General features: G+C 49.2%; 1 protein-coding gene across 1 annotated transcript in view; it reads left to right on the top strand.

The window, feature by feature from the left end:
- Window positions 1-16,830, top strand: part of PANX1 (pannexin 1) — a 61,095-nt gene extending 44,265 nt beyond the window's left edge. Inside the window, exons 3-5 of the mRNA XM_035009373.1 lie at window positions 10,311-10,537; window positions 11,609-12,267; window positions 12,800-16,830. Coding sequence (XP_034865264.1) covers window positions 10,311-10,537; window positions 11,609-12,267; window positions 12,800-12,879 — 966 coding nt within the window. The 3' untranslated portion in view covers window positions 12,880-16,830. The remainder of the gene's footprint in view (window positions 1-10,310; window positions 10,538-11,608; window positions 12,268-12,799) is intronic.
- The last annotated feature ends 242 nt before the right edge of the window (window positions 16,831-17,072 follow it).

Genomic DNA, 17,072 nt, shown 5'->3' with positions numbered 1-17,072 from the left:
GAGCTGGAGTTGGCCAGGTTTGTGCAGGAGAACGTTCTCTGTGTAATGAAGTGGCTCCAGTAGGTCTTCTCTGTGCACAGAGAAGTAGGACTCTGCGTCAGCCTGTTATTATTTTCAATCACTGGTTCTTTTGTCCATCATGAAGACAAATAGAAGATTTGTGTTTCTTCTGCTTTTCTCCTCCATTGAGGAAAGCATGCTATTTTATTTTCTGAAGAGCCGAAGGCTGAAGTTTGACTGTCTCCAGCCTTGACCTATTGTTGAACATACGTCCTTCTTTCTAAAAAAGAACAGTTTAAGTCCTTTGCTATGACTCAGGCCTCTTCCCCAGTTTATTTTTTGCATGCCATCAGGCACAGTGATGCCCTACAATGACTTCTTTCTTCTTTGGGGTTGGGCTTTTCTCTTCGACATTTAGCCTTAGCGTCCATTGGGTCCCCGTCAACTCTGCATGTCTCAGTAGCCAGGCCAACCAATAATGCTATGAATGGCCATAGTTCCAGAAGCTGAACAGCCTTGTTTGCGAGTCAAAATCCATGCTGTTACAGCTTACGTGCCTTTGTCACGATGCTCTTAGGAAAAGGGAGGTTGTAACTGGTCGCCAGGCTGGGCATTAACGGAGCCACAGAAGAAGAATGTATAATCTGGCTCACCCAGTATAAGAGCTGGCAGGGACGGTAGAGATTGTGAAACTTTTAGAGAAGGAAGAAACTCAAGGATTTTGCTGTAGTGTAAGGTGAAGGGCACCTAGAGAGAGCAAGCTGGGGAGCAGGACTAGTTGCTGGCTGTAAGACTAGAGTCAGGTCCCTGGCTGTCCAGTTCCCCTGCACTAGAGAAGGAGAGACCATGTGGAGCAGTGGGGGGCAGCCAAGCCTTCAGTCTCCAGTGTCAGTGAGAGACTGGGGAGCTCTCTTTCTGGTGGTGGCAGTCCAGCTTATTTGGATGGAAGTTTGGCTGAGAGATCTTTCCAGATTCATAGGGCTGGGGACAGAAATTAGAGTTGGGACCAGCTAAGTTGAAAGGACCCTGGTCAACACCCGTGGCTTGAAAGTCTGTTCCTGGGGAGTAAGGGATGATCCTAAATGAGACCAGCCCTTATGGGGACTAGAGTCCTGGTTTGAATCATTTCAGTACTGATGGAATGAGGAGATAGGAGGATGGTCAGCATCTCTAGTCTGCCCACCAGCCAGCAGCAGGAATAAATCTTCTCCAGAGGCAGGTAACTTCATCCAGAGCCTCAAATTCTTCTCCGGTTTTTCATGTGTAACTTCAGCAGTCGATAAAAAAATAACCAATGTATAAGAAAACCGAGTCTTCCTTTGGGTGGTGTTATATGTTGAATTGTGTCCCTTAAGAGATGTATTGATGTCCTAACACCTGTACCCCCGAATGGGACCTTTTGTGGAAATAGGGTTGTTGCAGGTGGAATTAGTTAAGGTGAGGTCCTACCAGAGTAGGGGTGGGCCCCTAATCCACTGTGACTGGTGTCTTCATAACAGAGGCGTTGTTGGCCCGGCCAGACTCTGTGATTGTAGCTGCTTTGTTTCCACACCGATTTCTTCTTCCGGTGTTTTGCTTAATTGTGATAAAATACACACCACCTAAAACTTACCTTCCTAGCCGTTCTCAGGTGTGCAGTTGAGTGGCGTTAAGTTATGTGCGACCATTGCCAAGATCCATCTGACCTTTCTCGCCTTCCCAAACTGAAACTGTACCCGTCAAACACTGACCCCCTGTGTTTCCCGGCCCCCACTGTCCGTTGTCTGTCTTCTGTCCACCCTCCCAGGGCCCTCCTGTAGCTGCATTCCTATGGGATGTGTCCTTTTACATCTGGCTTATTTCACTCTGCATAGTGTTTTCAGGTTTTGCTCACGTCATCGCATGATCAGAATTCCCTCCCTTTTTAAAGCTGAGTCATACTCTGTCTCATGTGTTGACTGTGTCTTGTGTGTCCACGCATCTCTCCGTGGGCCCCTGGGCGGCTTCTGCCTCACAGCTCTCGCGGTGAATGCTGCCGCGAACACGGGAGGATGGGGATCTGTGCAAGGCCCTGCCTGCAGGTCTTGTGGGCCTATACCTGGGCGTGGGGCTGCCAGATTCCTTCTCAACAGAGTTCTTCCTGATGGTTTTCTTCTGGCCTCTCCACATTCCGTGGACTCAGGATTGCCGAGCTGGCATGGGCCCTCGGTCTGCTCTCCGAGGACTTTGCCCCCCTCTCCGTGTGTCCTCCACTCCCGTGGCCGCCGCGCTCTGAGTTCGTCATTACCTGGAACTACAGTAGGGCATCCCACTCCCCACCACCACCTCCTGCCCTCTGAGGCCCTCCCCGCCACTTTCAGAGAAAATGGAAGCTCTGACGTGAGAACAGCCCCAGCTTCCTTCCAGACATCGCCAGGGCAGCCCCAGCAGTTTCCTTCCCTTCCGAGAAATGGAAGAGGCCCCCACCCCTCCTGACCGATGGCTGGCCCCCTGTGTTCTGGACCCCCCATCCCCCTGGTTGCAGACACACCGCATCCCCGTCTTTGTCCTCTGCATCCTCAGCCTTCCCTTCCCGCGGGCTCTCTCCTCATGCACGTTTTGGCACATCTGTCCACCCGAGCGCTCTCCCCACATCCCTGGCATCTCCTATGCTGCTGCGTAAATGCTTGCCTCTCCCCCGGGGCGGGGGGGGGGCTTATCCCACTTGACTTCTCTCAGCCGTGCAGTCCTGTGGGCCATGCCCTCATTCTGCAGAAGCGCTCTGGACTCCTGGGGCAGGTTCTCCTTGGTGAACTCCTCCTTTGCCCATCACTGAGAAGTTGGGGTTCCTCCGGGGCTCTGTCCTAGGCCCCTCCCTTTCTCACGCCACCCCTCTCCCTGGATCACCTCACCCGGCATCTGTCTTGGCTTCCTCCTCTCTGCCATCAGCACCTGGGTCTTCGTCTGCAACCCCCGCCCCTCCTGAGCTCCAGATCCGACCCCCAGCTGCGCCCTGAGCTCGTGCACCCAAAGACCTAGCGCGTGCCTCCAGCACATGTTCCCTGCCCGGCCCCACTGTGCCCACCACTGTCTGCCCTATTCCCTCAGCCAGAAATCTGAGGGCCGCTTTGCTGTTGTCTCCCTGCTCCATTGTGTCAGCCACCCAGCCCAGCAGTCGTGCTTTCCCACGGGCTCTTGTGTCGCGGGGTCCCCAGCCCCGCCAGTGCCGTTTCTCTCCTGGACTCCTGCCGTGTGCTCTCCTGCTGCCCTCGCTCGTACTCCCCCTTTGCCCCTTCCCACTAACTGTACCCACTCTTTTTCTTGCCTTACTGTCCTTTCCCTAAACAGAACCCTCCAATGTCCCTACACAATGTCTAGATTTCTTTTAGAAGTCAAGCTATTTTGGCTACCACGGTTCTCCCTCCCACTGGCCCCTGCAAACCCCCCTAACCCCAGCCTCACGGCCAGGCCATCCCCACCACCCCTGGGCCTCGGGGACCCTGACTTCCTGTAGTTCTCACGTGTCTTGGCTGTCTCATACACACCTGCCTTTGAAAAACCTTCCCTGATGGCCCCTCCCCTCTAATCCGCCGACCTCCTAATGTGCTGTTCTGGTCTCAGCTTAAATGTCCAGTCCACCTGGAAGCTTCCTCTGAACCTCTAGACTGAGGGTTGTTGCCAAGTCTAACCGCTTTCGGGGCCGGGCGGGGTCAACACGAAGTAAGACCCTGAGGCCGCTGTGTGGACAGTAGACCGCACAACCTGCCTCCAGGCAGTCAGATCCCAAAAATGGGGTGCTGGCCGAGCAAAACATCAGCTGCACCGCACTCTGGTCTCTCTTGTCTGTTCCCAGAGCAGCCTGTGCTGTTCCTGGAGCAACCATGGGAGGTGGCAGATACTCGCCTTAATTCTGTTGAAGTGATTCTTTATTTCTAAGCCTGCAGGTTCCCTGCAGGAAGAGCCCACGCCCGTGTCTCATGCAGCAGCGTGCCCCTGGGGCAGTGGAAGTGGGGGGAATGAAGCAGTTCGTATGTCCTGCTCAGATCCAGGGTGAGGGCGTTAGGGGCACAGGGTTTATGGGAATGCTTCTCAACTCAGTTCTGACGCCAGACTTAAACCCAGGAGGCCCAAACTCCCCCCAAAGAAATTACTCACTGGAATATTTAAGTGTATGTCAGTGTGAAGTTTGTGGGCCTGGCATAATCGATGCTGTGATTTCTTCCCCGCTGCTTTTTCACGTCTCCCTCCCTCTTCCTCCTCCACTTACTTCTGGTGGCCCCCAGTAGCACCAAGGAACGGTTTTTGTAGAAATGTGTGTGCACTCGGGGACCGGCAGGTGGTGCTCTAGGACTCTTTGATAACGGGCCTTTTTTTTTTTTTTTTTTTTGAGTGTTCTGTTACTTGTTCAAGTTCATAATGCAGGCAGCTGCTAGGCATGATTTTTATGTTCTGAAAGGAAAGCAAGATTTTGACTGAAAAAAAAAAAAGCCACAGAACAAGAAAATAAAATTAACAGAATGGACAAATCTTTAAGTGGATTCACTGAAACTTAGTTTGGAGGGATCCTCTGAGACTCCCAGACCAGAGGTTTCCAAACCTTAGCATTACCCTGGGTGGGAGGTGGAGGGGGCAGTTTGTGAAAATTCAGGATCCTGAGGGCCAGGAGTCTGGTTTTCTTCAGCTCTCTAGGAGATGCTGATACTGCTGGCTTGCCTTGGGCTCCCCTGTGGGCACCACTCATCTAGACCAGTGTTTCGCCAACTCTTAGTGCCCCTAAGTCATCTGGGACCCTGTGGAGACGTAGACTCAGGTTCAGTAGGTCTGATGGGGCCTGCATTCTTCCCAGCAGTTGCCCAGGTGATCCTGAAGTTGCTGCTCTGTGGACCACTCTCTGGGAAACAAGGATCCAGACCAAGGGACTGACAAACTCTAACGTCCACGCTCCAGCCAAATCCAGCCCCTCCATCACCTATTTCTGTGAAGAGTTTTAGTGGCACATGGCCATGCCCATTCCTTTACACATTCCCTGCATCTGCTCTCACGTATGCACCAGAGGTCCTCTGGCTCACAGACATTTACTGTCTGGCCCTTGGCAGGAAAAAGTTTGCCTGCCCCTGATGGAGAATTCTAAAGGCCTCCCAGATGATTCATTGAAAGGGAACTCCCTGCCTCCCAGAACAGTTCGTTCCATTTTCATACAGATCGTTAGGAGCATTTGTCCTTGCTTCCTCATGACTTGGTTCTGATTCTGCTGTCAGGAGTCTCTTTCTGCTTCCACAAACAAATGCTCTGCTTACCATCCTGTCTTCCCTAGGTCTCTCCTCGTGCCAGGACCCTCCCCGAACATCATGAGTCATGAAGCCTGGAGATAGGTATCGGGTGTCTTCCTTGAGTGCAGAGTAGAATGGAGTACCTCCCTTTCTTCTCTGTCGTCTGTAAGCTGCTCCTGGATGCACTAGCCTTTCTGCGTAGCCCTACACTCGAGACTTCTTAAATTTGGGATTATCTTCAAAGTGATTACTGTCTGAACAAGACGCGGCCAAGAGCAGACATCTTCCATGTGTCTTTTTATACCACTTCCCCGATGCAGTTTGTTCTTGGTTTACCTGCTTCCTGCGTTCAGACCATTACTTCCCATCTCTTCCAGCATTCTCTTTTTGCCCGACCCTCAGGTCAGGATCCCGTGTCCCTCCCTGCCCCTCTTGGCCCCTCCTACACATTCTCCTTGGATGAGCCCAGCCATTCTTGGCTTCGACCATCTCTGTGTGCTACAAAATCCTGAATCGTAAGGTCAGCCAGATTTTTCCCCTTTATTTTCAGCTGCCTACTGCACATCTCCACTAGGATTTGAGTTCTTGAGTATGGGTATCTTACGTTCACAAGCTCTCATCTCCTCAGGTCCACCTCCCACCTCACTCCCCTCTGCTTGGAATCCGGTCCTTCTTGTTTCTTTAGCTCAACTAATGATACTACCATCCACACCCTTGCATAAGCTAGAAACCCAGAATTAGCCTCTGTTCTTCCCTTTTCCATCCGTCAGTTCCAAGTGGGCAGTGTCTGCTCCTCGCGCTCTGTGGCTCTTACATCCGTCTCCCCCCCCCCCCGCCCCGCCTGCTGCTGCCTCAGCCCAGCACATAGTGTCCTAACCTCCTGCCTTGTCTCTCTCCTTTCCACTGGGTTCCCTTCTCCACAGCTGCAGTAATCTCTCTCAAATTAATTGTCATCATGCCCTGCACCCGGGGACTTCCCATCGCCTATAACATGGGAAGCCAAGGACGTCATAAATTAGTTCCTGCTTACGCTTCATAGGGGTTCCTAGGGCTCCTGTAGCAAATTACCACCCGTTCCGTGGCTTGGCATAACAGAAATTTATTCGCTCATATTTCTGGAGGCCAGGATTTGGAAATGAAGATGTCAGCACGGTGGGTTCCTTCCTGGGGGCTCAGAGGGAGAACTCTGTGCCTCTCTTCTCGTTTCTGGTGGTGGCTGGCAGGCTGTGGTGTATTTCCAAACGAGGTCACGTTCTAAGGTTCTGGGCGTGAGTTTTGGCGGGGAGACACCATTCAACCTAATACATCCTTCCAACCTCAGCTCTTACTACGTCCTCACCGTGGGCTCACTCGTTTGCTTTGGTGCCCTGGATGTGTAGGAATTCACTGGGCAGAAAAAGAGAGAGAATTCCATGCAGAGGAAAGTGTGCATCCGAAGTGCCACAGAAAATTTGAAATTTGAGTGGAGTCTTAATGTACGGATAGCATTCTTGTATGTTCTTGTTGCCTCACTGTACTTGAAGACCTAGTTCAGATGTCACCTCTGTTGTAAAGCCTTCCCTGACCTTCCAAAGGACATTTCTCGTTGCTCAGTACTTAAGTACCTACGTATTTAGTGGCTATCACTTTAATGTTTTGATTATTTAATTATTAGCTGGTATTCCCACCTGGCCCTGCTCCCAGGCCTGATGGGTTTTTTGTTTGTTTTTAAGATTTTATTTTTTTAAGTAATCTCCATTCCCCGTGTGGGGCTCAAACTCATAACCCCGAGATCAAGCGTGGCACACTCCACTGTCTGAGCCAGCCAGGTGCCCCCAGCCCAGATGTTTTTAAATGGATTTACCCATCTGCATTTAATGCCATAGGCCGTGACCACATACATTTCAGCGGAGGAGCTGTTCAGTCCTAAATTGAACCCATCTTCACCTTCCACGAGGTAGAGGGGATTTGAATGCAAGGGATTTGAATGCGGAGGGAGGTTGTACCAGAGCCCCTCCAGGCTTCCTTCCTTCTGGAAGTTCTATTGTTCTACAACCCCTTCCAGAAACAACACAAACTTTTAAGGCAAACAGACTGGAAATTGTGCTGCCGTTTGGTTCTACTTTGCTTTGAGGAGCTTCGCTGTCATGGGAAGAACTCGGTGCTGACATGAACCGCATAACAGGATTGTGCGGCCGTGGCTTTGAGAGATGCCGAGTGTCTCAGACCTCGTTTGGAGCAGACAGAGCTCATGAACAAAGACATTCCCATCCAGCCATTCCCATCCCTAAAGCTCGGCAATTTCCCCATGCTCCTTATGCAGACAAAAGGATTTTAAAGACTATAATGCTTTTTTGGATTCCTATTTCAATTGAATTGATTTTAATACCACCTTGTTACAGAGTCACTGAAAGTCACATTTTCATTTTTGATGAAAAAGAAACAAAAGGCTTAACTGTGGAGAAAACCGAGAAATGGGGCATTATTCAACTGCATTCCTTACAGAGGTGATCAAGGTATGAGGATATCTGAGGAGAAAGCAAACACCCAATGTGTAATAGCTTTAAACACTCATTTTTCCAATTACAGTGAGCTGTAGCTGATCTATTCATTGGGACTAATTATTGCACCACATGGGCCTGTTGGAAAAAGTGCCACAGACTGTAAACAGTCACTTTTTAATCCAGAAGAACAGTTTGAGGTAAAATTCTATTAATTCAAATAGCTTTGAAACAAAAGTGACTTGTAAAGGTATCCCACAGCCCCAGATTAGAAACAGCGTTCTCCCTGTAGTTCCCCAAGAAAATGCCTGGCTCTCTTAGAGGGTTCTGGAAGGAGCACAGACTCTGTCTCACACTGTTACATTTTTGTGCTAACAGGCACAAAAAACAGGTGCTTCTCGCTGTAGCCAACTATGTACGGCGTAGCCAGAATTCATTGGATCACAGCCTGTTGTGCGTGTCATGGTGCAGCAGGCCTCTGCAAATCGGGTTAATGGTTTTGAGAAAGCCCATCCCGGGCCAGAACCCCAGATGGATCTAACTAAATTTTAACTCTCTAATCTCTAACTAAAATTTAACATTGAAAAATACATATCATGCAGGCAACTATCCCTAATGATGTCAGTGGCATCTGTGATTTTGCCACAGAGACCTTCACCACTTCAAAGTTGGTGTTAGACCATGTGTCAGATCCTAATAAATGTGTTAATAAGCACATATAAATTTGTTTTGTAATGTGATAACTCTCCCACTTCTTTTGTGAACTTTTAGATATTATTTTACACATTTAAAGATACTATTCTTGGGGCACCTGGCTGGCTCGGTCAGTGGAGCGTGTGACTCTTGATCTCGGGGTTGTGAGTTCATGCCCCACGTTGGCTATAGAGATTACTTAAAATCTTTAGGAAAAATATTATTCTTCATGAAAAACAAGGAAAGACCTGAGAAACTATCACAGAACCAAGGAGACGAGGGAGACATGACAACTCAATTGACAGATAGACCCTGAATTGGATCTTTGAGCAGAAAGAAGACAACACTGGGACCACTGGAGAAACCCAAGTGCAAGTCTGAAATTGAGTTAATGATGGCTTCTTGGTCTTGACAAGTGGACCATGGAAATGTAAAGTGTTAACAGTGGGAACACCAGATGTGTGTCATTCGAGAACACTCTGTATAATCTTTGCAACTTTTCTGTACATCTGACTGGACGGCGAGAAGCCCAGTGTTGGGTCTGCTGCCCACTCCCAGAGATGTGTGGGGTGGGAGTTCTGTGTCCTCTCAAGACCCTCACTGCTACAACTCTGAGGAAATGGGAGAGACCAATCCAAAGACGGGGAGAAGTTTTCCAGAGAAGTAAAAATAATTTATGGGGTATTGTGGTGGAAAAGGCATGGCTCTGGGTTCAGAGAAGGCAGGCTTCATATTGTCCCCTGCTCCAGCTTTGTGCTCTGTGGCCAGAGGACGCTCTGGGCATCCTCTTCCCCTTTGTGAAGGGAAGCCATCAATAAAGGCCTTAGCAGGGTCACTGTGAGGACTAGAGGTAGGATGTGTCCATGAGGCAGCCCTTCCGTTGGTTGTAGCCTGGTGCTGTAGTGCCTTTTACACGCCAGGCCCCACGCTAAACAGTTTGCACACATTATCCCACTTAATCTGCATGATAGCTCTATTACACGACCATTTCGTAGATCGGGAACCTGAGAGTCAGAGGCTCAGTGACGTCGGCACCCAAGGACACGAAGCCGAACTTAAATTCAGATCCATGCTAACTGTAGCTCATGGTCTTCCTCTGCCTTCTCTTAAGGTTTAGCCTTTCCCGATGGCCCGACGGCCCTGGTTACTGGGCATTCTTTGCTTTCCCTGACTCCGGAATCCCCTCGGGTTTGTTTTGCACGTACATCCACATCCAGATGCTCTCCGCGGGGCTGTGGCCCATGGCAGTTGGCTTGTCTGGGCCTGAGGTCGCTCAGCTGTACGGTGAGGATGTCAGGCAGTCCTCCGGTCTGTCCCGGTGTGGATGGTCCATTCTGCATTCTGTGAAGTTTAACTGCTTAGGCCAGCTGTTTGATGGTGTGATTACTGGATCACTGAAGCCACAATTTTTCTTATTTGTTTTGGGCGAGGTTGGCATTTCTGTGTCATTTTCCCCAGATTGTAGCGAGAAGGGTAAGAAAAGAGCTCTAACATTAGTGACCTCCTAAAACCACAGCAGTGAAAACTAACCCCCAAACCAGAGAGACCACTGTGACATTTACCTGTTCCTTAATTGGGATTTTATTAAGGGATTACACTAAAGGACATGGAAGTCATTTTATTTTTTTGTTTCCTTCTGTGATTAGGAGGAGATGCCGTGTGTCAGTCACCACATAGTTGCCAGCTATTTCAAATTAAGGAGGATTAAAAAAAAAAAAATAGTGATGGTTACGTACCTGGGCAGGTGAGTTTAGCCTTAAGTAGTTATGAGGTAATGAGCCCGATTTCCGTCCTTGACGTGGGCATGCACATTGGTCTCAAAACGAGAAAACGGAGAGCAGCACTTGGACCCTTAGGGTCCTGAGGTGAGGGGTCTGTGGATCCCCTGATTGGCTGTCTTGTTTTTCAGTTTTTCCCCTACATCCTGCTGCTGGTGGCCATCCTCCTGTACCTGCCGTCCCTCTTCTGGCGTTTTGCAGCTACTCCTCATCTTTGCTCAGATTTGAAGTTTATCATGGAAGAACTTGACAAGGTTTACAACCGCTCAATTCAAGCTGCAAAGAGCATGTATGATGATCAGGACATGAGAGATGGTGCCGGCCCCGTTTCGGGGCTTCCTGAGAACATGGGGCAAAGGTAACTCAGCCCCCGGCAGGTATCTTGGCAGGCTTTGGGGTATGAGGTCTCAGCCCTCCTCCTGCCCATCTGGGCCTGGGTTCCCACTATAGTGGGGGGGGGAGCTGTCATGCACCTGCAGACATGTGTGGGAGCCAGGAAGGCCTGCTCTCCCCCAGTCTCATCCCATCTGCCTGCCCCAGCACCTGTCCTCACATCCAGATGCTTTGCCTTGTTGAGGGGAGTGCCACTGTCTCGTGTTCTGAAGGGCAGGTAGGTGTAGCTGGGGTGACAGGTGACAGCACCAGCTACTCGCTGGCTGGGACCTACTGCGTAACGGAGAAGCGCAGAGGGTTATGGGGCTGCTAGGCTTGGAGAACTGGCGAGAGAGAAGTGGGGAATGAGTAGGCAGCACCTTGTCTTTTTCACATTCTTCCTCTGGTTCCTGTTCTCAACAAGGGTAATCCTATTAATAGCTCTCATTTTTAAAATAACCTATCCCAGAGACTGTGTTTTCTCTGGGTACCTTATCTCAGCCCTCACCACGTCATTACAACTAACTGCCTTGATTTCCTGCCTCCCTCTTCCCCCCATAAAAACACTGTCCTCCAGCTTTCAGAGGGAGGGCTGGGACCCCAGCCAGGCCCGTGTGCCCTAAGTCTGAGCCTCGAACCCACGGAACCGTCTGCCTCCCGCGCCTCGCCTGGAGGACGCACATGCGTTCAAGTTGGGCCAGAAAGTCTTCTTTATTCTGCATACCTGAGAAAACTGCAGATTTAAAAACAGTAGAATAAGAACGGTCCACGTGTAGCATTTACTAGGTGCCAGGCATTCTAACAATTTACAAATATAACTCATTTAACCAACCAGACCTTCTTTAAAATACTAAGAGGGTGAGTGTTCTGTTGTAGTTTTTCTTCTTCTTTTTTTAAACCCCATTTTATTCCCTGATACGCCAGTGAAGTTAGAGGTAAAGTAGGGAGGGAGAGATTTTTAGCATGATACTATTCTGTGCGTTTACGTCTTTGATATTTGATCTTCGTAAGGGTTTAAATTTTTTTTTAATTCCCTTGTTGTTGTTGTTGTTTGTAGTTTGTGGGAGATCTCTGAAAGCCACTTCAAGTACCCGATTGTGGAGCAGTACTTGAAGACGAAGAAGAACTGTAAGAACTTAATCATCAAGTACATCAGCTGCCGGTTGCTGACGCTCAGCATCATACTGTCCGCGTGCGCCTACCTGGGCTATTACTTCAGCCTCTCGTCGCTGTCTGACGAGTTTGTCTGCAACATCAAGTCCGGGATCCTGAGAAATGACAGCAGCATCCCCGATCGCTTTCAGTGCAAGCTCATCGCTGTCGGCATCTTCCAGTTGCTCAGCCTCATCAACCTCGTGGTTTATGTGCTGCTGGCCCCCGTGGTCATCTACACGCTCTTCGTTCCCCACCGACAGAAGACAGATGTTCTCAGGGTGTATGAGATCCTGCCCACTTTCGATGTCCTGCATTTCAAGTCGGAGGGGTACAACGACCTGAGTCTTTACAACCTCTTCTTGGAGGAGAATGTAAGTGAGCTCAAGTCTTACAGGTGTCTGAAGGTACTGGAGAATATTAAAAGCAGCGGCCAGGGCATCAACCCAATGCTCCTCCTGACTCACCTTGGCACGATCAAGATGGATGTCATGGATGGCAAGAGACCGGAGCCTGTGGAAATGACGACAGAGGAGCCGGGGGACCCGATGACGGAGCTCAAAGGTAGGGTGAACTCTCGGGGCAGAGGCTGAGGAGGCTCACGGAGCACCTTTGTGGCTGTCCTTCACCAGTGAGCGACAGTCTTGCCCTCACCCCTCATCAGGAAACCATTTTCCTGTGCGGTCTTAGGTGAAACCCCTCAGTACTGGGAGACTGAGGGGAAGAATGGGTGCTGCCCCTGATCTCCAGAGGAAAGTGTGCTTTCTCCCGACTCTCCTCTCTTCCTGGTCATTCTCTCAAGGTCTCTACCCCAAGCATCCCTCCTTGCTGTCATTCTTGCATATGCTTGTCCATTCTGCGGGCTTTGTCCCCATACCTCTGGGCCTCTTGCCCGTTGTTCTCCATCTCTTTCAAAAGAGACAAATTCGTTGATTTAACCATAGCCCTGACCTAACTTCACTGTGCCCTGAAATGTGGCTAAGAAGCAAACCCTGGTAAGGCAAAGAACACAAGATTGATAGAAGAGTAGGTAGTTCATGCTGTCGGTTCCTGCTCTGTGACTTTTGTCATAAATACATGTTTTCTGTTTTGACAGATTCAAATGAACCCAGTGAAATTAAAGTAAATAACGGAGAGACGAATGCTCGACAGAGACTTCTGGATTCTTCCTGCTGATGACTTTTTTTCCCCTTGAACATGAGATCCGTGACTTCTGTGACATGGGATTGGTATCGGCTGTCAGGTTCCCAGCCGGTCCGCAGCAGACGGTTCTCAGTAGAGCTACTGAGCATGCCTTATTGAATCCCCAGTGGAAATGATGGTCCACAGAATGTTCTAGGAGAATGGTTCATGAACTCCTGATGAGCAGCACCATGGAGATGAGTCAACCCCAGCAACTGTACATGTGTGAGTCCTCATCACATGGAGATGGGAAGGCACATCAAAGCAAGAGTCTTAGCCCTGTTTGCCTCAGAGAAGCACCTTTCTGGAGAGATGCTGCAGTGAGACTCGGAACTACCAGCAAGGACTTTGGTAGGCTTTTTGTATTTGTTGTGTGAAATAATAATAAACCTGTCAGGATACAATTGTAACATGAATCTCCTATGTGCCCTTAATGACTGTTGCATGAGAAAACCATTCACTGACCAGCGGGGTACCTGCTGTTGGCCGTGTCCTCCACTGGGGACAGTGAGGCTCCTGTCCCCACAGTCTCTGCACACCCTGCTGCTCGTCACCGAAATTGCGGCGCCGGCTCTGCTCTGGAGGGCTGCGGGCCCCCGCACTGCTCCGCCTGGAATCGTGGTGAGCAAGGCAGGGTCCCGGGGACATTTACTTGCGACTTCTGTACAGGAAACAGTGCTTCTCACAGAGCCCAGTGGGGAAATCTGGACATACAGAACAGGCTATTTCAGTCTGTTTTCCAAGGGGTTCTCTGCAGGTCCTTCCTCTGTGATCAAAAGACTCGAAACAGGATATTAAACAAATGAACAGAACACAGAATGCTTTAAAAAAAAAGGGGGGGGGGGACATTTTGCTTCTTATGATCAGAACGTATAAATGACATCTGCCATATGGTGTGCTTAGAACCAGACCAGCTTAGCGGTTTATTTAGTTTATATTTAAGCACATCTTTTAAAAATTCATTTTAATTTAGAATCCTGTGATGTCAGAACTGAGGCCATTTGGGAAGGATGGTCTAGCGTTGATGGAGAATTACAGGATAAACATTACAGATGGATATATAACACTCAAGCATTTAAGGCCAGTTCAGAGTATATAAAAACCTTTCCCAGTTCTAACTATGGAAATAGGTCCAAACTATGTTTACATTTTATACAAAACCCTTTAAAATTCTGTCCGTGGATCTCCCTGTTTTTATTCTTAGGAAGTTAACACATTACTAAAGTGAGTAATCCTCAGGAACCTCGAAGTTTACATTTGGCTCCTAGGGAGAGTTGTTTACCTAACCTAATTACTGTTTGAAAAACAAAATTTATATAAGCTGCTCAGAATATTCTGAGAATATTCTCTCTTTTCAGAATATTCACAGAAGCGGATTTTAGTTGCGCTTCTGTGATGGTGTCTGAGATGGAAAGCTAATGATAAGTCTTAAGAATGCAATCAGTGTTTTAAATTATTCTTGTTACATGATATTTATTACCGTTGAATTAGTGTGACTTAGAAATGGTAGGAACCTAAATACTCCATTTTCCTTCATTTTTATATCGCCATATCCAAGGGTTCCACACTGGTTTCTTTTTATAATTTGAAAAGATTTCTGAGAGCTTTTTCTGTGATACACTTTTTTCCCCCAAAAAGCTTCATCTTCTTTATAGGCGGCCCCTAATTTGTACTTTGAAGTGGTAAAATAGATCCATTACTTTAGGAAACCAGCAACTCCCTCAGCCCTGTTACATGTAATCCTTTTATCAGAGTTGGTATAGTTGGAGTCCTTGACCCTTCTTCTCCTTCCCTGTTGCTACATACTGAGCTCCAGTAGGTTCTGGGATGTCCTGGGCCCATCATGCTCATCATGCTCGTCACTGACTGTTGGATATGACGAATAAGGCCGGTCCCCAACTTTGAGGAGTTTAGAACCTAGTCATAGGCAGCAAAGGCAGAGGCAGGTACAAAGAAAAGTAGCCACAATAAAGGCCTTTCCAGAAACTCCCAGCAGCTGCTCTGTGTTCTTGGAAGACACCATATTGTTTTCCTCTCTCCAGAACTTCTGTAGCTGGTGGTCTTGAGAGTCTAGTTGTAGTTTTTCCCAGAGGCTCTTTAGCCACCAGTCCAGTGTGAAGCTGGGACAAAACAATAGCAGAGTGGTTTTGCCCAGGAAGGGCTCCGCTGGCCTTCTGCACCTTCCCTGGCAGGCAGCAGAGGGGCAAGCCTGCGGCGGACGTGGAGCTGCCCGTGGGGTTGGCCGTGAATGACCATCATGGAGCTAAGAGGCTGAGGCGGATGCCTGGCCCTACATTCCGGCGTGGGGAGAAAGTGTTACCAGGAAAGTGAACTCCTCCATCCCCTGGGAGTTGCTGGCTTGCGGGACGACTTTCCAGGCTTCCATTTCCTGAGGGTACAGAGTCATCCAGTGCTTTCTACAAAGGGACAGACAAATCCTGACTGAGGACCCCAGGGCTACTGACTTTGTTTCCAGCTAGAGTCTTCCTAGAAAACCACCGGCTGGGACTGGACCCGATCATCCTGAAAGCAGCGTCCGGCCACCTGTTTGCTTTTACCACAGGACAGGCAGAGACGTCCAGTGTGGACCTTCTTCAGACTTCTGGGAAGTTACAAACCCTCCCCTGCGATGCACATACAGCATGAAATGCACCATCAGGGCCCGTCCTGGTGCGCGCTCCCGGGGCCGGAGTCCAGGCCGCCCGGCCCACAGCGGAGGCCCCTCAGCCCTCGCAGGGAGCGGCCGCTTCCGGCAGTGTCTCCGGGCTGTGTTCACGTGGTGAGATCGTGTTTGCACACTTGCGAATGTGCTGTACCTTCTGAGGAGTGGAGCTCGTTGTCCAGAGTCGGGCTGAACAAGCCAGTTACGAGAGTGGGTAGGTGGCAGCATCCTGGAGCGACCCTGCCGCCGCCACTGGCCCTGTTCAGCCTCTCCGAACACCTGCGCAATGCTTTGTCCTACTTGGTGGTTGTGTTGTGAAAACGCTAGCAGCTTCCGGCTGTGTGGCAGGTCTTGTTGCATGTTCGTGTTCCGTCTGTGGAAGCCGAGCGTCTGTCCTATCCGAGAATGAGCCAAGGTGGGGCGGCAGGGCAGACGCTTTTTCAGATGTGTTCGTGTTGGTGCCTTGTGCTTATTGTCCGTCCCAGGTCAATAGACTGTGTATGAGGACGGGAGTTTTTAACCTGCTGTACTGTAAGCTAGCCCAGCGGCTGGCGGGTAGTAGGCATTCTGTAAATACTTGCTGAGCACATGAACACGCTGTTAGGAGAAGTCTAGTTTGTTGGCAACTGTGATCGGATTTGAAAAGGCACACGGTCCTGTGCAGGAAAGGAGAGGGCAGACTCCCTCGGCCCCCTGGTGGAGAGAGGAAGATTTGTGTCAATGACGAGGTCTCTACGGAAAAGTAGTGGCAGTTCTTAGCTGCTGCTTGTGGCCCCCTCCAAGTTCAGTACAAGTTCGGTGTTGCCCTGCCGTGATTAGCGAAATTGAAGTTTTGAAGCTCCTGATCTCAGTCACTTCCCAGAACAACCTCTTGAAAAGGAACATTGATTGAAATGTGCAATTAGCGCTAATTGGGGTTTCATATGAGGGCATGGACATGAAATGGCCCTTCTGGGCAGTTGTTGGCCGGGGCCCTGTTTTTCACAAGTACTGTGAAACCTTGAAAAAGGGCTGGCGGAAATGATAGTGTGTCACTGTGGAACGTAGTAGATGTTAATTCACCGTTGGTTTGTTCGGCCTGCTTGAAATGTATTGTTTTGGGGGGGGGGTTTCTTCTTAGCTGTAAAAATACTCTGTCACTTAAAGCATGCAGTTTGATCAGTGACTGTTCTTCGAGTTCTTGAAAGTTGTTAGAGTTTCTCATGCCGTGTGTGCTTTCCCCTGCCCCCAGAAGAGGAAAATCCTTGTAGAATTCGACAATGTCACAAATGTTCCCTACAAAAGCAGACGCCATCCGTTCCTCTCTAACAAGTTGGCTTTTTAAAAGCTCTGTAATTACAATCTCACGGAGTTCTGTAGAGTGGTGCTCTAGGTATACTTTAAGTTCTTTTTAATGACTAAACATCTTAACAACTTTGAAAGAAAAATACACGTATTCTTTTCTGCTGTGTCATTCGCTAAGAATGATCGATTTCTGTTCCACACAGATCAAAGGATGACAGCGTATCGGTGTTAGAAAATGATC

This window comes from Mirounga leonina, unplaced genomic scaffold (genome assembly GCF_011800145.1).
Source record: "Mirounga leonina isolate KUSES-001 unplaced genomic scaffold, KU_Mleo_1.0 Mir_153, whole genome shotgun sequence".
In the NCBI taxonomy this organism is placed as follows: domain Eukaryota; kingdom Metazoa; phylum Chordata; class Mammalia; order Carnivora; family Phocidae; genus Mirounga; species Mirounga leonina.
Note: the sequence above shows the minus strand (reverse complement) of the source record. Positions and strands in the feature narration are given on the sequence as shown.